Genomic DNA, 22,471 nt, shown 5'->3' on the forward strand with positions numbered 1-22,471 from the left:
ATGCAGTAACCAGACTGTCTTTGCAGTTATGATGTCAGCAGCAGAACTGGAGAAGGATCTTGTTAATGCCAGGGAGGAGCTGGAGCTGATGGCAAAGAAGGAAAGGGAAAGCAGGGTGAGCTTGTGATGAAGCCTGTGCTGATCTCAGCTGATCGTTGCTTACAGGAGACCATTGGGCTGCCCCTCACTGGAGGTTTTGGACACCCCTATTGTGAGGAGGGGTCTCTCCAGTGAGAGGTGTGGCGTAGCAGCTGGCAGTGGGGTGTTGTTTTTCTGAAGTCTCTCACAGACTTCTTTTCCTTCCCTAGCGGGAGCTCACTGCTCTCCAGTCTGTCATAGCCACACAGGAAGAAGAGCTGCAGGTGCAGGCCTCAGATATAGAGGCCTTGACCAGGACCGTCCAGATCAAAGAGGACCTCATCAAGGTGAGAGAATGTGCTATGCTTGGTCAGTTCCACCTGGGAGAGCTTCAGAGGTGTCTTTTCTGTGCACACACCCCCCCCCCCCCCCCCCCCCCCCCCATCCTCAGAGTAATGTGGGTGGCTGTCCGTGAGTGATATTGCTGCTGGTTTGCCTACAGCCCTCTGCATTACTTTGGCCAGAAGGCAAAGGCCCCAAAGCCCCAGAGTGTTGTTATTTGGCTTTTTGCTCCTTGTGTACCAAACACCAGTTCTCTTGAGAGTCCTTTAAACAGAGTGCATTGTGTCTTTTCTCAGTTCTTGCTCCAGGCTGTTGTCTGTGCCTAATACACTCTGGGTGCTTTGACATTTCTTTCTTAGGAGACCTGGGTCTTTGCAAACACTGGAAACTTTTGGCAGTTGCATTCCAAGGAGGTTTATGAAGGTCCAGCTGTCCTTGTTACTGATCTCTTCTTCACTGAGCTCTCCTGCTGTTGGTTTTCAGGATCTGCAGATGCAGCTTGTGGATCCTGAAGAAATTCCAGTCGTGGAAAGGCTGACACAAGAAGTACTGGTGCTTCGGGAGAAAGTGGCCATAGCAGAGTCACGAGGACAGGAGGCTACTGGAAACAGAAGGCAGCAGGTAGTGTGCCATGCGGCGGCAGCCTTTGGTGTGTTTATGTTTCTGCTGGTGCTCAGTGATGAGGCTTTGTTTTTGGCATTTGGATGTGCTTGTTCTTGGAAGCTGGCTGCTTATGATAGAGGGAATACAGAGCAGAGGATTACTTTCCTTTAGGACTTGTCTCAAGGGCAGAGTCTTTTGGGAGTCCAGGGATGACACTGATCAACCTCACCTGGGCACAAGCAAGAGAGGAAGGAAGTCCTGATTTCTGTGGGGCAGCCAGATTTAAGTGTTGCATCTTGTCTTTTCTCTCCAACCAGTTGTTACTGACGCTGGAAGGACTGGTGGCTGAAAGGAATCGGTTAAATGAGGCTCTTCAGGCAGAGAGGCAGCTCTGCAGCAGCCTGGTAAAGTTTCACATGCACCCAGACAGGTAAGCAAGGCTGCCTTGGCTCTGTGCTGCCCTGCTTGGCTGCTGGGACAAGCATGGGTGGTCCGGTGGGGCAGTTCCTGAAGCAGTGATTATTTTGCAAGTCAGAGGGCCCTCAGTGGGAAAGAGGGAGTCTAGGCAAAGAGTCAGACAAATGTGGCTTTGGGAATCCAAGTTTTGGGCTGCCTTCTTCCCTTGAAGAGTCTGCAGTGGCCAGCTTTAAACGCTATGTAAACTTCCCCCAACTGCCACCTCTTGTTCAGGTCTTGGCATTGTCATCTCTGTTCCCTGGCTTATCCCTTCCCGGCTCAGTTTCCCACCCACACTTGGGCACCTTTCAGAGGCTGCTGTCAAATTCCCAACCTACTGTTGAGTTGATAAGGATCTATGTAAGTACTCCTGGCAGTTGTCCCCAGCACAGCATGGCCTGCATTCTCTGTCCTCTGCACTAATCCCCTGCCCTTCATGGGGCTGCAGCCTCTGGGATATTTGAGCTACCTGATAGCAAGAGAGCACGTAAGTGGAGTGCTTGGGTAAGTACTGAAGAACAGCTGTACCTAGGAGTCCCCTACTCCTGGTGGGCTGGAGCCTTTTTTGGAGGATGGCTGTGCTCTGGGGAGGTTTAGGGGTGAGGCAAGAGGTGGCCAAGCTGCCTGGGGAGCATGCAGGGCCTGTGCCTGGAGTACGTAGCAGCCTCAGATGGAGGGGCCGGTTTGGTGTGTGCTTGCTGCAGCCTGTCTAACCCTCTTCCCTTTCATGCGGCGTTTCCGCTTAGCGCTGCGAGAGACCACACTCTGCAGGTGGAGCTGGAGGGGGTCCGCAAGCTCCGGGGACAGCTGGAAGAAGCTCTTGGAAGAAGCTTGGAGTTTTTGAACAGGCTGGAGACACAGGACGCCATAGGAGGTGGGGAACAGGAGCGTGTGAGAGTCCTACCCCAGCATGCCTTCTGAGCACTGGCGCTCACCCACCTGCCGTGGAAACGTTCACTAACTGAGTGAGCCTGTCTCACTGACTCTGGGAGGGTTGTTTTGGTACTTAGTAATGGTATGATAGAAGTGGTGCAGGGCTATTTTGTTTTATTTTTGAGCTGCTTTGGAAATGGTGATCAGTGCAATCCACCTGTGTTTCATGTATGTTCCTGTCTGACCCACCCTGGTGGCCACTGATGTATTTGCACATTCAAATCATTCCATTTTAGTTGATTTCCCTCTATCTCCCTTCTCCTTCCATCCCCATGGGGCAAATAAAGATTCCCTTTCTCCAAAGGAAACACCAGATGTTCTCTATCATCTCCCAAGTGCACGAGTATAAGTTTTTGTATTCCCTCACCATTTTTCTTACCCAATGACATCCCCCTCTTGGGTTGATGGTGGCTGGCCCAAAAGGAGATGATGTATATGGAAAAGTGGGTTCCAGAGCCAGAGAATTTGAGAAGGGCTGCAAGGCCTGGTGGCACTTGCCTGGGGCTTCTTACACAAGTGGTGAGTGTAGAACCAATGATTTATTTTATGCTTAAACTAAATCCTGCTCCATTATTAATGACTTTATGGACTCCACCCGCCAGGCTGTCTCAGCCTAGCTTGCAAGTGCCTTCAAGGGAAAGCTTCTTCCTCTTTAACAGGGTGTTCGGAGTGGCTGAGACCTGTCCCTGCTCCCAGGGTCTGGGCTGAGTCTGCTCCCTCACTTGTGTGCACACATCTCTCTCACAGGCCTCACGTGCCCCTTGGGCAATGGGCAGGGCCCTGTTTCTGCTTTGCTGAGGACAGTCCCACTTGGCACCACTGCATACCTTTTCTAGGGTGCCTTTCACCCCCTCTGGGAGCGTTGGGACTGGTGTGAGAGCTGAAAAACAATAGCAACAGCTTCCTGATGACCAGCACTTCCCATGCACAGCAGGCTATGGATCAGCTGCCTCATATTTGATCGCTTCCTAAGGTGGCAGGAGCAAATTTTATATCTCTGAGCATCTGTTCCTGCTTGCTGGGGAAGTTGAACTCGGAGCAGGTGGAGCAGAAGAGCTCCATCAGCGCTGGGCTGTGCCACCTGGACCTATGACTACTCTGTTGTGCATCCTGTGACTGCTTCACATGGCACCACCTATCCCGTGCCTCACATCCGTGCTGAGGTCTTCTCTTTCCTGCCTCAGACAGGGGTAGGAGGCAGCGCAGCTTTCCCTTCACACACAGCAGGCCAGCACTGCTTCTCTGAGTCCACACCCAGCTGTGTGGTGAGTTCACCAGTTCTCATGTGGCCGGAAGGGACACAGCTGGTGGCTGCTGGGCAGCTCTGGTACTTGTTTAGCTTTTCCTTCCTTGTGTTACATCTCGTTCCCTTCCTCTCACTCCTGTGTGTAGCACCATCTTTCTCCTGCCTCTCACTTCGTAGGAGCCTTTGCGTCCTCGTCCTTATCTTTCCACCTTCCCTTCTCCATCCCGGCTCTGATCCCCAGCTGGCTTCCTGGTCTCTTGGGTACCGTGGAGCCCAGGCATGGCACGAGGGAAGTCTTGGCTGGTGCTCCAGCAGCTCCCATCTCTTCTTGTGTGTGTGTTCTGCTGCAGATCTGTCCCTGGCCTCTGCTAGCATCACTGCTCTGAAGTGCCCCGTAGAGGAGCGTTATCCTAGGCTGAGGCAATCCCAGCTTTTCTGCTCTGTTCTCAAGGGCATCCCTTCATCCCTGCTAGCCCTGGCTGTGCACTCCTCTGCCCCACAGGAGGATCAGCCTGAGCATCCCATGCCTGAGAGCACCCTCTGCCAAACTGCAGTGCTTTGTGCTGTCTTGTAGCTCTTTGTGGAGGTCTCTCCTTCCGTCTTCTCTCCGGTTCCCTGGCGATCTTTTTTTTTCCTTCCCTTCTTCCCAGCAGTGTGAAGACTTCCAGTGCAGCCAGCACACCTGGGTGTCCGGTGTCTGTGAGCCATGTGCGATTTGCAAGCCATGCAACCGATTTTCTTTGCCTGCAGGCTAGGTGTGAAAGACAGAGGAGTCCGTGAAAAATACTGCTGGGGTTGCACCCCTTGGTCTGCTTTGTTGGTAATACACAGAGAGCTGAGCAGCCCTTTTCCCATGGGATTTGCACCCTGGTGTGCTCCTGTTGCAATGGAAGGTTCAAGCACTTGGTGAACAGCAGCCAGGGCACAGTCTGCCCGATGTGCGCACTCCTCTGCTGCCCCAGCACCAGCTTCCTCTCCTTTCCCTGGTTTTTTGGCTGTTTTGGTTTTGTTTCTTCCCTCCCTCCCCTCTCCTCCTTGAGATTTGCGCTTCCTTTTTTCCACCTTAGTCCTGGCACGCTGGGAGCTATGCAGAGCTGTGGGTGATGGGGACAAGTGGGGTGCTGTGTCCTGGTACAAGAGGTGGTTCTCCCCTGCCCCAGGGCAGCTGTGCTGGCTGTGAGCCCCCAGCCCCTGGGCTCTCAGCCACAGGTCACGGTGACCTAGCCTGAGGAGCCACGTGCATGTGGCCCTCGCCCTCCCAGCAAAGCCTGCAGCTGAGGGTCTGCATCCCCTCACTCTTCAGGGCCCTGCAGGCACTGAGCCGTAGCCCTAGATCGTTTGTCACCTGGCAGGTTGTGTCCCCAGGGGCTCACAGGGCTGTGCTTTGGCTACGCTGAATGCCACCCGTGGGAGCTGCTGCTTTGCTGGGTTGCTGCTGCTGTTTCCAGCTGCCTCAGCATTTCGTTCCCAGCACAGCACTTCTCCGTGATGGCTGTCCTTGCTCCCTGGGGCACGGCTGCTTCGGAGAACAGGCTCCCCCGTGCAAGGTGATGCCTGCCTAGGCTTAGTGCTGAGGTGCCCATGATTTTTGCAGCCTCCTGGCGGTTGCTCGTCACAAGTGGGTCCCCTGAGCATGCCACCATCTGTGTGCTGTGCCAACACCCTGCCCTGCTGCAAGGCATGCTCCTGGCTGAGCCTTGACTCCTTCCCAGGAGCTGTGTGCTTCCCTGCTGGCTTCTTCAGCAGCAATGTTTGGCCTCTCTCCTACCAGGATTTACCTGCTTTCCCCTGCTCCATGTTCAGCTTTGCCTGGCAGCTCCAGACCTGACAGTGATGGGTTTGGCCATGGGCAAAGCAGCCGCATCTCCTGTGGGGCACAAGCAGCAGTGAAACCTGGCCCCCTGCACAGTTCCAGGGGGTGGTCCTGGGCCCTGTCCAAGCTCCCCTCTCCCTGGAGAGAAGGTGGATTGGGGGTACACCCATGTCCCAGCCCTGGCAGTCTGAGCCTCCACAGAGCAGGCAGGGCCCTGTGGCTGCGCGGGAGCAAGGCCGCCCAAACGAGGGCTGCAAGTCCTCTCCCGGGGCCCTGCACCAGGGGGCCGGGAGCAGAGCTGTGGCCAAGCAGAAGAGTGTGCCCTCAGCTCGGTGGGGCAGGCTGGGCCCACATCCCCTGTGCGCTGTGGTATGGGACACAAGTGTCCCTTTAGCTCCACTGCAGCCCTGCCAAGGCCGGCATGGGGCTTGCGATGAGCCCAGTGCCACGTGTGACAGTAGGGTTTGGGTGATGGGGGCAGGGTGGCTGTTAGTGCCCCCCCTGGGCTGCCCCCACCTGGGTGGGTGATCAGGGGGCGTGCACCCCCACGCTGCTGCCGGGTTGGGGCAGTGCCAGTGAGGCTCCCTGATGCAGTGCACGCTGCTTCTGTTGCTTGTGGCTTGTGAAGTGGCAACAGGGTGGGTGCACATGTGTTGGGGCAGCAAGCACGAAGTGGCGTGAAGGCAGAGATGTGGATGGAGCAGATGTGTCCCTGGGGCTGTCCGCTCCCTTGGTGCAGGGCCACCTCAGGGTGCTGGCTTAGAGCTCCAGCATGCGGGGGAGGGGCATTGGCAGGGAGCAGGGACAGTGGGGAGAGCTCAGTCCTGCTGGGAGCCACCCAGCACCAAGCATGTATGAGAGCAGGCGCCTGCCCCCCGGCTGCCCACAGTGACCACAGGCATCATCATGTAGGAGGGGACAGAGGCAGTGCTGCCATTGCCACTGCTTTGAGCATCTTCTTGTGCTGTGCTGTCCCCTAGGTCAGGCCACAGGTACAGATGCTGATGATGCCAGCAGCACCTTTACCTACAGCATCAAGGAGGAGGCAGCCCATGGTGTGGCAACCCAGCACGTGAGTCAGGGCAGCATGGCACTGGGAACAGGAGTGGCACAGCTGGGCACTGTGCCACTGACAAACTGTGTCCTAGCCCCTTCGGAAATGTGCCTGGCACCCTCTGTCTTTGTCCCTCTAGAGCAGCCCCCAGGCCCCTAAGGAAAACAGGGGCACTGAAAGAACCCTGATGGGGAGCACAGCACCCACCGTGCCAGAGCAGATGCTGCAGGCAGAAAAGGAGCTGCAGGAGATGAAGGTGCAGCTGGAGAAAGCCGGCTTCTCCTCTGTCTCCCAGATCAGGCAAGAGCCCTGGGACACCAGAGCCAGTGGGTAGCCGTGGCTCGAGGGGGTATCCTGCGTCCTGGCTGCTGCCTGCCCTTCACAGTGCCTTGTACCCCCAGGGAGGTGATGCTGAGCCTGTGCCTGGAGAACACAGAGTTGAAGGAGCAGATTTACGAAGCCACGTCGCTGCTAGAGAGTGCGGAGCAGGAGGAGGCTGACATGGGCATCCCTCTGGCCCCCAAGTTCCACCAGCTACAGCAGAAGAGCTGCAATGCCCTTGCAGACCACCTGGCTGGGAGCAGTGGGGATGGCCAGTGGGTTCTGGCAGAGAGGGGAGCTGTGCCCGGCAAATGGCCGGTGCTGGAGGTACAGTGCCAGGGTGGCGTGCTCAAGACACCCTACCCTGGTACCCTGGGTGGAGGGGAGAGGAGCTGCGTACGTGCCTTGGACACAGGGGTCTGGGATGGGGCTGGAAACGGGGAGCTGACACCCCATCTCCCCTCTGGCAGGCGAAGGGTACAGTTCCCGGCAGAGCCTGGTCGGGGCTGGTCAAAGAGCTGTGCTCCCAGGTGGCGCAGGGCCAAAGGCAGTGCCAGGAGCTGCAGGACAAGCTCGCCGCCTCAAAGGCCATGTTGCAGGCACAAGCTGAGCAGCTGGAGAAGTACCACGTCCTGCTCTGTGAGTTAAAACCCTGGGTGGGATGGTGGGGTCGGGGTGGGGGGTGTCTGCGCCAGCCTGGCATGCCCTGCGTGCCGTGCGCACGAGGCAGGGTGGTGAATCCTGTCCTGAGGGGGACCCTGAGCTGACGGGGCTGCCCAGCAGGTGAACCCCACACACGGCAGCTCAGCAAGCAAGTGCAGGTAGACTTCCAGGACCTGGGTTACGAGACATGCGGGCGAAGTGAGACCGAGGCCGACCGGGATGAGGCCACTAGCCCTGGTAAGGAGAGCTGAGGCTTTGGGGACCCCTGTGCCTTGCCCGCCTGGCATGAAGAAGTGACACTGTGCCCTGTCCCCTTTGCAGAATGTGAGGAGCTGGAGGCCCCATTCCAGCCAGGGATGCCTAGGGCAGGCAAGGCTGCCCAGAAGACCATGGCCCCCGCAGATGTGGTGGCCCTGCACCAGCACATCCAGGACCGTAAGGCACAGTTGCCTAATGCCAACAAGGTGACCCAGAGCCTGCAGCGCCGTACCCGTTCTGTCTCTGTCACCAGTGGCTACACCTCAGGTGCCGAGCAGCCCCCGCTGGGTCCCACAGCGCTGGCCTCCCCGGCCCACAGCCTCACTGACGAGGACGAGGGCTGGCAGTCAGACAGCCACAGCACCCTCTGCCCATCTGACCTGCGGGCACACCACAGCTGGCAGCAGCTGGAGCACCGCATCTTCCCCCTCAAGGCACAGCTGTCTGCAACCAAGCCTGAGCAGCTGCAATCTGCGACTCAGTCATGGTATGGCCCTGGGGATTGGGACTAGACAGGGGGCCATGGGGGTCTCCAGGATGTGCCCAAGGGGGGCAGCTGTTTGTTGCGTGCTTTCCTTGTAGCTAGGTTCCTGGGGCATTGGCACAGTGGGGCAGAGCCCCAGTGGTAGATACTGGACAGACTCCCCCCATGGCACCCCATCCCTGCCATGCTCTCTGGCTGGGTCTGGAAGCCCTGTGAACCTCCTGCTTGCCCATCCCTTCTAGGAATTACCACCGGCTGATCCAAGCACAGGCTCGGGATCTCTGCCACCTGCGGCAGACGCTGCGGGAGGGCCACAGGATGAGCCACAGCCTAGCCCAGCACCTGCACCATGCCCTGCGGTCCTTTGAGGACCTCCTTCATGGCACCGACATTGACTACTATCTGGGCCAAGGCTTTCGGGAGCAGCTAGACCAGGGCAGGCAGCTGTCAGAGAGGCTCAGCAAGAAGCTGGGCACCAGTAAGTACCTTTTGGGGAGGGCACTGGGGCTGGACATCATGGGGCACGGTGTGCCAGGAAGGGGTGCTTCAATGGGTGCTGTGAAGAGCTGCGGCTATTTGGACACCATGTGCTGTGTGGGCTACCTGCTTCAAGCTGGGATATCCTGTCCTGCTATGGCTGTTGGGGAGTGGGCAGCCTGGGGCATGGAGACGTTAACCGGTTCCTCCTGGCTTATTTTTTCAGGAGATCGAGCATATGGGAAGGATAAAACCAGCCATGAACTCCTGACGCTGAGGTACCTGTTCCTAGAAAGTGCTTGGGGGCTCTGTGTGGGGACACTGGGGGTTATCACTGCTCTGGGAGTGGGGGTCTGGGTCCCCTTGGGCTCTCTGCTCTAGGTGGATGCCCTGGGGCTGCCACTGCTCTGGGGATGGGGAGCCCCAAGCTTGGGCTGGGCACCCTGTGGCTCCAGGCAGCCTTGCAGCACAGGTGGGATGTGGTGTGTCATGCCGGAGCGTGCACAGCACAGCAGGGAGGAGCTGTGGAATGGGGGTCACCCTGCCCTGCCAGCCCTGAGGATGGGCCACCTCTGCAGGCTCAGCCAGGAACTCCAGGAGAAGGAGAAGGTGACTGAGAACCCGGAGGTGAAACTGCGGGAGCACTGTGAATCCCCTGGCAGCAACCGCCCACCCTCTGAGTTATCCTGCTCTGTCACCAGTTCCTCCTTCATATCTGAGGGGCTGGAGGCCCGCTCTGACGGGGATGAAGCCAGTGAGTGCAGCCAGTGCAGCCAGTGCCCTGAGGAGCCTGTCCGGCTTGCAGGTACCATGGGGTGCCTGCGGTGGCCTGCAAGCATGGGCTGGGGACATGCAGCCCCTCTGTGGTGTGTGGGTCGCTGCAGCAGTAGATGGCCATCAGAGCTGGGCAGGGGCTGCCTGTGTGGCGCTGTGCCCCAGTGCCAACCTGGGGGGTGAGCACACAGCACCTGGGGCTGCAAGGGATCATCTCGGGGGGCCCTGCCATGGTACCACAGCCCTGCGAGGCTGGGACCTGACTGGCCTTTTGTGGGCTGTCCCATCCCACAGTGTCTCCAGATGTGGGGACTCGTGTGCCAGCATCCCCAGTGCCCATGGGGAGGAGGGGTCCCTGCCAGGCTGAGCCAGAGCTGTGCTAGCATCTCTCTCCATCTCTCTCCTGTCTCTAGGCCTCTGCTTTGACTCCTTGTCCAAACCTGTTAGTGCCCCCCTGCCTCCTCTGGCTTCCCAGCTGCCCCCCTTCCTGCTTGCTGGGTGCCCCACTCCCGCAGCCCCCCCACTCCTGGGCTGCTGTGGGACCCCTGTCTACTCCCTGGCTGACGTGCAGCAGGAGCTGCAGGTGCTCCAGAGGCAGCTGGGAGAAAGTGAGCATGTGCCTCTGGCGTGGGGCTGGTCCTGCCTGCCCCGCATGCTCTGCTGTGCTGCATGGCCCCCCACCCTCTCCCACTTGCCTGTCTTGCCCTGGCCTTTCTCCTGCTTGGGGCTACTGCTTTGAGGTTGGGTCCTATCACTCTGGCTGGGGGACGATGGGGACATGTGGCTGTCATGTAGAGAGGACCTGGTGGGTGGGATGGATGCAGCCTGAGGTAGCACTAGCCCGTGGCGTGGACACTTGCACATCCTAGGGCCTCTGGGAAAGGGCTGGTGTGGTTAGTTGTATAGGAGGAGCGGGGCTGAGACCCCTCAACTCATGTCACGTAATCAGCAAGCCCTGGCAGAGCCCCTGCTCTTCAGGGGGAACAGGTTTGACTGGGGCAGGAGGTCAGCAATAGGGGGTGACTGTGGGGGGACGCCGGGCTGCACTGTTGGGCAGAGCGAGAAGTGGGCAAAAAGCATGTGGCAGGAGCATGTTACCCCCCGTTCCTCCTCCCTGCTCTCCTCCTCCTCACCGCTTTGCCCTGTGTGTGCAGGCCTGACGCTGCCCGTGGCACCAGTGAAGCCCACAGCTCCACCGGGCTCCTTAGGAGAGGGCAGCAAAGCCCCAGCGTTGCTCAACCGACACGGTGCGCTGCAGAGCCTGGCTGGGATCCCCAGGGCCACTGACACCCGTGCCCGCTGCGGTGTGCCTGCTCCCGGCCAGCCGCTTTGCAGGGCCCTGCCATCGGGTTACCCCGCCAGCCAAAAGCTAACAGGTAAGGGCTGTGTTGGAGAGCAGGGGGGCACCCTGCCTGGGTGTGAGGGGACAGGGAGGAGACTTGGTACCACAGTGGCTGTGGGACATGGCTCTAGTGTGGGGCAGGATAGAGGGTGGCACGAGGCAGGTGGCGCAGCCATCTCCCTGCCCTGAGCCACCTCCCCGGCTGTGGCAGGGGCCGACCTGCTGGAGGAACACTTGGTGGAGATCCGCAGCCTGCGCCAGCGCCTCGAGGAGTCCATCTGCACCCATGACCGGCTCCAGGAGCAACTTGAGCGCCGCCTGGCCTCCACCAGCAAGGCCACCGGTACAGTGCCGCACTGAGGCCAGGGCTGCTGGGGGGGGCAGGCTTTGCACGCCCCCTTGCACAGGGAGGGTGCTCACCCTGTGCGTGGCGGCATGCTGGGGAGAGAGACTCGGCACCACTCCCCCTCTGCAGGGCTGCCCAGCGACATCCATGCCCAGACACGGGAGCTGAGGCTGCAGCTGAGCAGCGAGAACCAGGCTCTGAGTGAGGACAACCGGACTCTGAGGCTTCAGCGCGACCACCTCTCCCAAGGTGGGGCTGCACCACCAGCACCCTGGGTCTGAGTCCCAGAGGGTGCTGGCTGAGCGGGGTGGCAGTGACACCTCCATGCTCTCTGTCCCCAGAGCTAGCGCAGGTGCAGGAGGCGTTCCTGACTGCCTGCGCCCGGGCACGGGAAGCTGAAGCAGAGCTGGACCAGAGGCACAGGAATCAGCAGAAGCTGGTGGATGAGCTCACCGAGTACCAAAAGAGTGTCCGCCGGCTCCGGGATGAGCAGCGCTCTTTGCAGGAGAAAAACAACAGGTAAGCTTCAGGGCACTGGGGCTTTGGGGCCAGCAGGGCTGGGTGGCATGGCTGGCACCGTACCCATGTGTCACCTCTCTGCAGGCTGCAGCACAGAGTGATGCTCCAGCAGCAGCAGTGTGAGGAGCACTGCCGGCTCCTGCAGACCACGCGCACGGAGCTGCACGTCTGTGAGAGCCTCCCTGGCCCCTCTGCTGAGGCCCACGCAGGTACGGGACCCGCATCCAGTGCCCCCAGCCCCGGCCGCCTGCCCCGGCCCTTCTGCCCAGCTCCTGGTCTTGGGAGGCCTGGCCCCTCTGCAACGCTTGGGCGGTCCCAAGCACCTCGCCTGTTGTGGCAGCAGGAGTGACATGGGGGCCCTGCTGGCAGGCGGAGAGGGAGGGCAGGAGCGCAGCAGCCCCAGGCACAGAGCCACACCTGTCCGCAGGGGCTCACATGCTTCTTGTTCCAGGCTGCTTCCCGTCTCCTCCGGTGCGGGATGTTGGCACAAGTCTAGCAGCTCCCCACTTCTCCCCACTGCCCTCTGACATGTTGGCGGCCCAGCGGATAGCCGGTGGGTACTGGAGCCTGCCCACCTCTGTGCCTCAGGGGCTGCTGAGACCTGACAAAGTTGTGGCAGCACCCTTGCTGAGCAGGGGTGGTGAGCCCAGGGCAGAGCCAAGCCCCCGGGATGGGATTGGGACAGCCATGGGGGGAGCAGGCAGTGGTTCTCACCGAGCCCTGCTTGTTCCCTAGAGCCACGTGGGGCAGACCCACTGGCAAAGAAGAGCAAGGAACCGACACAGGCTCACGTTGTTGCCTGCCCTAACACCTACCGGGCCCTGGAGCAGCGCATCCTGAAGGGGAAAGGGCTGGCCCATGAGCTGATGTCTCTCATGCACCCAGCGACCAGGCTGCCCAGCTGCCCGCTGCCGGGAAAGGAGGTAAAGCATGGGCAGGATGGGGCTGGCGGCAGCTGGGGGCCAGACTCTCTGTGGACCATGCATCAAGCCGCTCCTCAGCCCAATACTCGCCCCGAGGCCTGCAGGGCTGGCAAGCGGCTGGTAGCTTCCAGCCCGGGGGCTGCTGCTGGCATTGCCCTGCTGTGTCGGGCTGGGCACGGCGAGTCCCCGGGTGCGGCAGGATACAGGTGCCACGGCAGCACCCCACTCCTGCACCCTTCTCCCGCAGGTCCTGGGGTGGTCAGGCATGGGGCACCTCTGCAGCAGTGCCAGCACCCTGCACAGCATCCTGGAGGAGTGCACATCTCTCCTCACTGCCTTCTGGAGCACCGTGCTGCCCGTCAGCCCTGCCCAGCACCAGGACAAGGTAAGGACAGGGCGGGGTGGGGTGCTGCAGGGGCCGGGGGGGGCGGCTGCTCACTGCTCATCACGCTCGTCTTGTCCCAGGAACAGGCGCTACAGGGTGAGATTGCGACGCTGCAGGCCCGGCTTGCTGAGCGGGAGGATGCTCTGCAGAGCATGGCCCATCAGCTGCAGAGTACAGCCCAGCTCAAGGACAAGATGGAGCAGTTTATCGTGACCCACTGTACGTGGCCTGGGTGGCATCCTGCTGCGGGGTGGCACCGCCAAGCTGGGCTGGTCCCCATGCGCGTGGGGTGGCTCCACAGCACAGGGACCTCACCGACCCCCTCTCTCTCCCTCACAGTGACCAGGACCCACAATATGCTGCGCAAGGCCAGGACAAACCTGGAGGTGAGTTCGCCCTGGCACTCGGCGGCGCATGATAGGGGCAGGTGCCCCTCCCCTGGGGAACCCTGATGCCCTGGGGATGGGCACAGATAGCAGATACCCCTCTGCCCTGGGGCAGAGTGGTGGGCAGCAGGGTGCTGAGGGGTCAGCTGGGTGCATGTGCTGGGGGGAACACAGCGACCCATTTTCTTCAACTGTCCCCAGGGCACGGCAGCCACCTGGTGCAGGCCCGACGTGGCAGCACTCCCTCTTGCTGCCACTCGCCAGGTGAAGGCCCAGCAGGCCCTGCCCGTCTCGTGAGCACCGGGCACGAAGCGATGCCCGCTGCGGCCCAGCAGCATTTCACACCCCCTCACCCTAGAACTTGGTCCCAGTTGTAACCCTGCTACCTACCCGTCCCTGCTCGTGTCTGTATATGTATATAGATAGGTATAGCGGAGCTGCGTTCTGGGGGCTCCCCGGGCACGTCAGGGCCCCGGTGCGGGAGGAAGATGTAAGAAATGCCATGTTCTGTTCAGGAGTTGTAAGTTCCTAATAAAGGTCTACTTTGGGTTGTGTTTCTGCCACGCTCATCTCTTGCAGCTCTCTGTGCCCCGCTCCCCAAGGTACCCCCAGTGCAGGGTGCCGTACGCACTGGCTGGCCCCCGTGGGGATGGGCGCTGAGCCCCACCCCAGCACCCCAAGGGCAGCTCTGCACCCCACTAGGTGCTCCCTCTCCTTCTCTCCGGGGTCCCCCTCCAACACCAAGCCAGCAGCATGGAGAACAATAAATACTGTAATAAATAGAGAAAACCCTGTCACATGGCACTGCTCCGGCAGCAGGTGGTGCGGCCGGGGACCGGGGGCAGCTGCTCTGCTCCGCTCTCCCCAGGCCCCCTCCAGCGTGGGTGTGCGCAGGTGCCCCTCCGGCTGTGGCAAATCCTGCCGATGCTGGGGACGGGGCGCGCGGTCCTTGTCGGTGCTGTCCCAGTGGCAGGTAAGCGTGGCTGCGTCCGGCTGTACCCTCCCTCCTGCTGGCTCAGTGCTGAACCTGGCAGAGGGCCGGGGCTGCAGCCAGAGCCCAGCGCCCTCCTCCAAGCTGGGGAGCCCCACAGCCAGGGCTGCGGGACGTGGGGCAGGCTGGGGTGCCCCAGAGCCCCTGGGGATCAAGGTGGCCTTGGAGATTCATCAATAGCACAGCAACCTTCGGCAAGCAGGACATGGTCCTGGAGGCCTGGGCTGGGGGCAGTGCCAGGACCTTGTAGGCCAGAGAAGAAGGGCAGGGTGAAGCCGTTTCCGTGCTGGGCACAAGGAAAGGCTATTCTGGTGAGCGTCCAAGTGGCCCCCAGACTCACAGAAGCCAAGGGGAGCTGTAGTTGGGCGGAAACCAAGGGTTAAATCAAACCACACCAGTAGGATGGGGCCCGTGTCCCTGCCAGGTTTGAGGCTGGAGCCAGCAGCCAGTTCTCACACAGTCCCGTGGCCCAGTGTGTGCAGACAAAGCGGCATTTCGTGTCCTGCGTGGGGGGGCGGGCGAGGCCCCAGCTCAGATGGGCTTGTACAGCAGCGTGGTGACGTACTTCTTCTTGTAGCGGTGCGTGGCGCTGAGCACCATCACTCCGTCCTGAGAAAGGCACCGCATCAGTGGAGGCGGGCGGGAGAGCAGCGCAGCCTGGCCGCGCCGAGCGGGCGTGGGGAGCAGCCCCAGCCCGGCCTGCCGCCCGAGGCTCCCAGCCAGCAGCGCACATCCAACACCCCGGACAGGGAGGCAGGGCAGAGCAAAGGGAGGCTCTGGTGCACAGCAGGAGAGCCCAGAGCTGCTCAGCTCCACCACGCTGCAGGCAGGCAGCTAAAGGGAACTGTAAGGAGACAACCACCTACACCCACGCGCGCGCCACGCTTCACCAGGCAGCCGAGCTGTCCTGCATGGGTCCTCCCACCCCTGCACCACCCTCTACACCTCACAGCCGCCCAGTTTCTGCTCCCTGGAGGTGCTGCAGGCTCCTGGGAGCCACAGCAGCTCCCCTTCCCTCACCCAGCGGCCTCAGGGGACCTGCCCTTACCTTGATGGAGAGCGCGTAGAGGTGATTGAGCATGACGTGGTTGGGCTCGGGCAGCAGTGCTGGGTCACACTAGGAGAAGAGGAGTGTCACAGGGGAACAGCAGAGCCCTGACCCCCCAGCCATCACAGGGAGCTGCCATCTCAGGCAATCTGAGCTGCTGGTGTCTCTGGCTGTTCTGAACAGGAACAGAGCTCAGCTAAGCAGGCAGAGCAAGGGGCCAAACCAGTGTGGTTAATGGGAAAAGTGATGCTTTTCCCAGGAAATGCCAAGGGGAGACCAGGCTCCCTGCAGGGAGGACTCCCTTTCCACCCCCAGCGTGGCGCTCTGTGCTGGCAGTATGCTGGTACCCACCGAGATATTGGTGTCCTTGTTCAGGATGACCTGGAGGAGGTGAGGTGGGAGGATGGGTGGGGATTTGAAGCGCTCCTCAGGCCGGTATACGTACATCTCTTGGCCATAAGGTCCAGGCGGTGAACTTGATAAGTCTAAAGAGAAGAGAAAGGAGGAGACGTGAAATGGCTAAAGCAGGACTGGCGAGCACAGAGCAGCTCTCAAGAAGCTGGGAAGGACCCAGCAGGGTCTTCCAGGCACAAACATCTCCCATGAGCCATGACCCCATATCCTACAGCAACAGCTCAGCCTTTTCACTGCACAACAAGCAGCCAGGTGAGCCCCGGGCATTTCCAAGCAGGGCTGCAAGCCAGTACATGCACTAACACAACACAAGCGCCCTGCAGCATCCACCCCAAGACCCCTGCACGTGGCGCTCAGCACAGCTGAGTCCCTCTCCCTGTAGCGAGCAGCCAGCTCGCCCCAGAGCTGTACCCTTTGCAGCAGGGGCACAGCAAGCAGCACGCCTGCGTGCTCTCGGTGCTGCAGGACTGCCTGACAAGGAGGTCCCAGGAAGGACAAAATGGGAAGTCTAGACTGAGCAGCTGCTCAACCCACGTGAGGGACCACAGGAGCTTGGGGTCGCTGGAAGCTGGGCTAACCGTATCTCCCCACCACACCTGACCTGACCATTTCGGAACACTCAGCACCCAGAAGGGCTCCATCTCCCTGGAGCTACTGCTGCTTGCTGGCTTCTTTCCAGCAAAGTATCTCCTGCTCAGGCTTGGCAAGGACGTGAAGATGAGCTCTATCTGAGCTCCATCTGAGACAGGGTTTGTACCAGGGATGGCAGCTCACACTCGGAGCGCCCTGGACCGAAACACGACCGAGCTACCTGCCAGCATTACACACCGAGCCAGCACTGCCAGTGTCTGCACGGTAACCTAACCTGCTGCTGTAACACAAGTGGAGAGGGAGGTCTGCAATGTGCTAGCACTAGTACAAATTACTTTGGCGTGAAAACCAAGAGTAGCTGCTGAAAATAACCTGGATTCTGCTCTTGCCTAGCTTGTACCCCAGATTAGATGACTTACAGTTGAGCAGACAGAAAGGCCTGACGTTCTTGGCGTCCACCAGTCTGAAACGGCCACCTCTGCCGCGCACAGGCACTGACCCTGCTCCAGGACACGGCTAGCACAGGACAAGTTACACCAGCACAGCCCCTCCATAGAAATGAGGCCTCAGCTGTGGGCTGCTGAGGACATGCTGCCAAGCGCTACTCTTCCCAGGTGCAGGCCCACACCTCTGCTCAAGGGGTCTGTCTGACCCCAGAGCAGTGAGTCTCAGAGTAGAGGAGGTGGAAACTAGCACATGCAAAGCTGTAATGCCACATAAAAACTCACCCCGACCTGAGGTTTCTGAGCTCTCCAGGGAATCCACCTTCAAAGCATCGAAGACTTCAAAGTCAGACTTCTTGACGTGAATCAGGTTGTTAATTGTCCCCATCTGGCTGGTGACCACTGGCTGGAAAGAACTGACCTAAGAGTCTTTCTATGTTTACCTCCAATCAAAGCACACCCAACACATCCTAGATCCTCCTGGCCCGAGCTGCCATCGCTGTGCCATTACCTCAGAGCACCAGTGGCCAGTGTCTAGCTCTGCTCTGCACTTGCTGATCTCTGCTGTTTACCCTGAGGGGATTTTCCTTTACTCCCAGGCTCCTACATCACCTCCTATTTTCACCCTCCATCCTGCTACATGCCAATTGGCAAGTGTCTTCTCCTTCCCATGCTGCTACCACATGATTCAGTTGGGAGAACCGGCAAGTGAGTGCTGACCCCTTGGCCCATCATCCCATGTAGCCAATTCTTAAATGGACTTAAAGGCCTTCTGGTGTTTCCCTGCCCCTCAGTACCTCCCCAGCATTTCCCCGTACAGTGTGTCTAAGCCCAGAGGAACCAGCCTCTGAAAGGACTCATGGGATGGAGATGCCCCTTTTGTTTTGGCACATACCCTCTGCTCTTCCTGTTCCCCCTCTGCTGCAGTTACATCACGTCTAGTCCCCTGCATAAGACAAGATCTGCAGGATTAACACTCTGAGCATTACCTCGGATGGGTCATGGACCCACTGGCCATCCACAAAAAATTTGTACTGGTGTTCTCCTTCTGGGAGGTCCAGGATAGCGACAAAGTCGTTGTGGCTGTGCAGAGAGAACAGACATGCAACAGCATTACCCTGTTGATGCTCTGTGTGCTGCTTTTCCATGGGGTTCCAGAAAACAGCACTTGTTCATGCACTGCCCAGCCCCTCTACACCAACACCTTCATGCAGGGTTAGGCTTGCTCATCGTCAGTGATCTAAGGCACAGACTCAATGGGAGTGAGCGTTCAGAGCACTAGCATGGCTCAAACCCTTAGGAGTCCAGCTGCACGGAGAGCTGCAGGCAGTCCAGCCCTGCATGCACAGAGAACGTGACAGGCACCCTGCGCAAGACACTGGGGAGGACGCATGGGCAAAGCATCTAACCCTGCGCTGGCACTGCAGGACGCGGGCAGCAAGTGTAGCAGCTCTGTTTGTGAAGCCTGCAATTGAGATAAACCCATTCCAGAAGATTTGCTGGGATTACGCCCAGAGTCCTACAGGGCGTTTCCACCGAAATCACAGATGTATTGCAGGACAGCAACAACATCATTGGGGCAGGAAGACACGTGAGGGACAAACAAACAACCCCTGCTGGCAACAACACAACTAGGCACAGGGTAAGGCCACAGCCAAGGGAAGAGCTGACAGCTTCCAGAGGACTGCTGCATACCTGGGCAGGGCTCTGCTGCCAAGACCAGCTGCTGCGTGGCATCCAGCTGGGCAAGCAATGTGGCCCATCCTGCCCTGCCCCTCCGTTTCACAACCTCCCACCACCACCACAGCACCACCCAGGGAAGAAGATCATTATGTACTTGGGCTCAGACCCTACAGCTTGGGTGAACTGAGAAAAGCCAGGTGAGCAAAAGGAACAGCAACCAGCACAGAGAAGGGAAAACACTCCCTTCAATGGAGCAGAGGAGAACGTAGAGTAACCTGAGGGACTGGCTACCTCTTGATGAGCGGGATCTTGGTGCTCCAGTTGTTGAAAGATCCGGAGATGAAGACTTCTTTGCCTCCATCGGCCCAGCGGATGACAGTGGGACGAGCCTGTTGGGATGGTTTCGCTGACTCCTCCAGATCTGGCTGCCATGACACAAACTCCTTGTCCCCAGGAATCTGAGCAAAGAAAATCAGAGCCTGACGGAGACACAGAGACGATCGGGACCACGTTCACTCCCCCCCAGCCCATCTACACAACCGAGACAAGAGCATCGCAGAATGCCTCCAGCCTCCCAGCTCTCCACAGCCCCCTCACATAGTCAGGAGCACAGCCTCGCACAGCCAGTGAGCTGAAGCCCCAGCCAGGTCCCCAGAAGGCAGGACAGGGAAGGCAGTGACCAGCCCCTACCTTGGAGTCATGGGTACTGAAAACACTGGGGTCATCAGTGCTGCCCACCATGATCTTGTGTGGGTGCTCCTTGGCAGGGTGGGGGGCACCGGATCCATCCGAGCGATGGGACTTGGAGCCATGGCGCTCCCCAGACACTCGCTCACTGGTAGTGTTCCCCATGACAGTTCAGCAGCCCCTGTGAGAGAGAGGACGTCAGTGTGGCTGTGTCTATAGACTCTGGCAGTGAGGAGGGGAGCAAAGGCGCTGTTTCCCAGTGTTCTTTGCCAGGGGAGACTGACAGCAGTTCTAAAATAGGCCCAAAGTTCATTCCCACTGCCAAGTTTGGGAGCTGAATGGGAATTTAATAAACAAGACAGCTTGACCTAATTATAGTCATATCCTTATGAACCATCACTCTAGTTAAGCCAGTAATTGTTATACTCCAAAACTGATACTAGTTATGCTGCGTTCCACACAAGCCCTCAGCAGCCAGCTTAATAGAGGGGCTGACAGGAAAAATAAAGCCAACCTTTATGGCAAATCAACTGCTTAGCATTAACAGAGGCTCTTTCATAGTCCTGCAGTCAGGCTCTACAGACAAATCCCCTACATCCAGCAAGAAAACAGCCGGAGAGTGAAAGTAGCAGCTGTTTAACAGCTCCCAACAAATCTCCAAGAGCTTGCGGGCAGAAGAGCAGAGCCTAGCGCCTGGCAAAGGTGACAGAGAGCATTTAAATTGCCCGAGTGGAATCGTCCAAGCTGGAGCTTGGCCAAGGTGTAGGACTAATGCTGTAGTGTCTGCAAAAAGCTCGGCTCTCGATGGCATTCACTTATGATTCACCAAGCAAGTCACCATGCCAGCTGCGGCACAGCGCAGCGAGAAGGTCTGCTTGTGACCCTCACCAGTGGCACCACCCCGGGCACTCTGGCATCTGCCTGGCCATCTGGAGGCACAAGATGAAGGAAGCCGCCTGAATGCCAGGAGGTGGGCCATCATCCCCAGTCTCACCCAGCTCAGAGAACGCAGAACAGAAGTGGCCATACGGCACCAGGCCAGGAATAATTACGTGCCTCTTGGGACAAACAACAAAGCCTCTGCAAGCTACACGGGGCTCGTCAGGCCTTACCCAGTTCCCAGCAGCCAAGATGGACCGGGGTTCTTTCCCCCTTCCCACAGTTATTTTGCAGCTTTCAGCTTACCGTGCCGATCATGGGCTCTGCAGGGCAAGGCAAGCCTGCCTTGGTTCATGTGCTTAGTTGTGACATTTGAGGATTTGTTTAGAAGATCAAATTATAAGAAGGGTGCCAGGCAAGGCTGCCAGCCAAAGCCAGGCTTTAGAACATTATGGAGCAATTACTAAAGCATTTCTTAAATCCTGAGGGCTAAAAGGCAGCTTGGGAGGGCAGCTAACCCATACCAGCATCCCCTCTCGGTGAGGATCAAGTGTACCTGAAGATCCAGGTCAGATGAGGGCCATCATTTGCTCTGACACCTTCCCCCTTTGCCCCGAAGGAGGCTCAGTCAGCTCCTCACAAAACCTGCCCCTGTGCCACTAGACCTGCTGTGGAGGAGCTTCTTCCCCAGTATCTCCGCTAAGGCTCCCTTACTACTATCTATGGGGAGGAAGGCAGGAAAGGCTGAACATTCTCTTGTACCAAGACTGACCTGAGAGATGCGTGCAGGTGTTAACAGGTGTGAAAGCTTCTCTTTCTCTTCTCTAAAAGGAATCCAGTCCCTCTGGCTGTCCCTTACAGGTCACGCTCTCCAAATGCCTCCTGAGGTTTCTCCCAAGCGGCGGCTCCTCTCCAGCGCATGGTATCCAAAACCCCGTGCAGACAAGACCACCTCACCTCCTGCATCGCAGGCACCCTGCTGCGCTGGGACAGCCAACTCTTTGAACATAGCCTGCGGTACTTGGCTTTTTACTGAATGAACTTCTACAGCTCAAACCCTCCTGCATTCAGACAAGCCCCCACAGCACAGCACGCTCCAAGGGACGTACGCAAGTACCTCCAAGGCACCGATGGAAACGCTGCCCATACCAAAGCCCAAGCGAAGCCTCCACGGTGCCTCAGCGCATCTGCTGCCAGTTTGGCAGCAAGCCGCTGCCAGCTGCAGTCCGCAGCACGGTGGGTGCCTGCTGCCGGATTGCAAGACCCTTCCACCTCCCCACTCGGACCACCACACTGGAAACACCACACCTTGCCATGTCTCGCTTGCCACCTCTCCCACCCGGCCAGCAAACCCCCGGGACACCAGCTTCGCGCAGCGGGGAACACTGGCCAGCCTGGCAGGGTTTGTTCTGGGCGGACGGGGTCTCTGCTCAGCACCCTCCCTGCCCGCAGCCTGCCCGGCCGGCACCTCCGGGGTTACCCGGGGAAGCCGGGCTCCGCTCCCGCCTCCCGAGGGGAAGCCGAGCTCGGGGTGCCGTGAGGTGAAGGGGATGAGCCGGGGAGAGCCGCGCTCCCTGCCCGGCCCCGCCGAGCAGCACGGCCGGGAGCAGGGCTCTGCCAGGCGGCGGCAGCGCGGTCACGGCACGGCCGGCCCCCGGGCCCCGCTCCCCTGCCCTGCCAGCGCCCGCCGCGGCCCTGAGGAGCCGGCAGGCGGCAGCGGCCCGGCCGGGCCCTCCTGAAGGGGCTGCGGGGCACGGCTCAGGCCGGCCACAGAACGAGGGACGCAGGCCACCGCAGCATGGCCCGGGGGGGGCGCCCAGCCATGCCTCACCCACCTTCTCCCGCCCACCCGCCGGCGGCCTGGCCAGCCGTGACACCCCGCCGTCACCCCCGGCCCCGCACCGCGGCCCCACCTGCCCGCCGCCGCCGCCGCCCCGCTCTCCGCCTCCGTCCAAAATGGCGACACCCCCCGCCGCCACCGCCAGCCTCTGCGGGGCGCTCTGGCCCGCCCCCGCGCGCCGCTCTATGGCCGCGCCCCCCCCCTCCGCGGACCCGCTTCCCCGCTGCCCGGCAGCCGCCATGTTTGTTGAGGGCGGCTTATTGTCGTCCATTGTTGTTAAGGGCGGCCGGGCCGGCGTGCGGGCTGAGGGTCGCGCCGCTTCATCCGCACCTCAGCCCCTGGGCGGCCATGTCGGTTGAGGGCAGCGCTAGGGCTGGGGCCGGGGGGGCAGGCCGGCGGTGGGGCGGGTGGGAGCTGAGCTGAGCTGAGCTGAGCTGAGGTGGGCGTGTGGGCAGCGGGCTGCCTGCAGGCGCCTCAGGACGGGCACGGGAG

General features: G+C 59.7%; 2 protein-coding genes across 18 annotated transcripts in view; one reads left to right on the forward strand and one right to left on the reverse strand.

Annotated features, from left to right (window-relative positions):
- Positions 1–13,972, forward strand: part of PDE4DIP (phosphodiesterase 4D interacting protein) — a 35,779-nt gene extending 21,807 nt beyond the window's left edge. For 3 of the 8 annotated variants that reach the window (XM_056355503.1, XM_056355496.1, XM_056355502.1), the window contains 26 exons: positions 27–115; positions 309–425; positions 904–1,041; positions 1,341–1,453; positions 2,226–2,353; positions 6,452–6,543; positions 6,665–6,825; positions 6,927–7,173; positions 7,317–7,485; positions 7,627–7,746; positions 7,831–8,254; positions 8,494–8,729; positions 8,955–9,006; positions 9,307–9,533; positions 9,916–10,110; positions 10,657–10,878; positions 11,056–11,187; positions 11,320–11,439; positions 11,532–11,709; positions 11,794–11,918; positions 12,161–12,262; positions 12,445–12,632; positions 12,880–13,017; positions 13,098–13,236; positions 13,357–13,403; positions 13,605–13,972. In XM_056355503.1, coding sequence (XP_056211478.1) covers positions 27–115; positions 309–425; positions 904–1,041; positions 1,341–1,453; positions 2,226–2,353; positions 6,452–6,543; positions 6,665–6,825; positions 6,927–7,173; positions 7,317–7,485; positions 7,627–7,746; positions 7,831–8,254; positions 8,494–8,729; positions 8,955–9,006; positions 9,307–9,533; positions 9,916–10,110; positions 10,657–10,878; positions 11,056–11,187; positions 11,320–11,439; positions 11,532–11,709; positions 11,794–11,918; positions 12,161–12,262; positions 12,445–12,632; positions 12,880–13,017; positions 13,098–13,236; positions 13,357–13,403; positions 13,605–13,700 — 3,995 coding nt within the window. In that variant the 3' untranslated portion in view covers positions 13,701–13,972. Of the gene's footprint in view, positions 1–26; positions 116–308; positions 426–903; positions 1,042–1,340; positions 1,454–2,225; positions 2,721–6,451; positions 6,544–6,664; positions 6,826–6,926; positions 7,174–7,316; positions 7,486–7,626; positions 7,747–7,830; positions 8,255–8,493; positions 8,730–8,954; positions 9,007–9,306; positions 9,534–9,915; positions 10,111–10,656; positions 10,879–11,055; positions 11,188–11,319; positions 11,440–11,531; positions 11,710–11,793; positions 11,919–12,160; positions 12,263–12,444; positions 12,633–12,879; positions 13,018–13,097; positions 13,237–13,356; positions 13,404–13,604 lie in introns of those variants that run through there. The other 5 variants (XM_056355499.1, XM_056355497.1, XM_056355500.1 and 2 more) reach the window with 5 other exon arrangements.
- Positions 13,973–14,109: 137 nt separating this feature from the next.
- Positions 14,110–22,115, reverse strand: PRKAB2 (protein kinase AMP-activated non-catalytic subunit beta 2). Of its 10 annotated transcripts, none has more exons than XM_056355511.1 (9): positions 22,053–22,086; positions 20,912–21,118; positions 19,264–19,441; positions 18,865–19,031; positions 17,880–17,973; positions 17,176–17,296; positions 15,794–15,927; positions 15,443–15,511; positions 14,110–15,003 (listed from the first exon to the last, which is right to left on the reverse strand). In XM_056355511.1, the coding sequence occupies exons 3-9, from the start codon at positions 19,423–19,425 to the stop codon at positions 14,926–14,928; spliced, it is 825 nt and encodes a 274-aa protein (XP_056211486.1). In that variant the 5' UTR covers positions 19,426–19,441; positions 20,912–21,118; positions 22,053–22,086; the 3' UTR covers positions 14,110–14,925. The 10 variants fall into 10 exon arrangements, 7 of the variants coding, with proteins under 7 accessions (XP_056211486.1, XP_056211485.1, XP_056211487.1 ...); XM_056355510.1 differs by having other exon boundaries at positions 20,912–21,151; positions 22,053–22,081; XM_056355512.1 differs by lacking the exon at positions 20,912–21,118 and having other exon boundaries at positions 22,053–22,115.
- Between the last annotated feature and the right edge of the window lie 356 nt (positions 22,116–22,471).

Source organism: Falco biarmicus, chromosome 11, assembly GCF_023638135.1.
Source record: "Falco biarmicus isolate bFalBia1 chromosome 11, bFalBia1.pri, whole genome shotgun sequence".
Classification (NCBI taxonomy): Eukaryota; Metazoa; Chordata; class Aves; order Falconiformes; family Falconidae; genus Falco; species Falco biarmicus.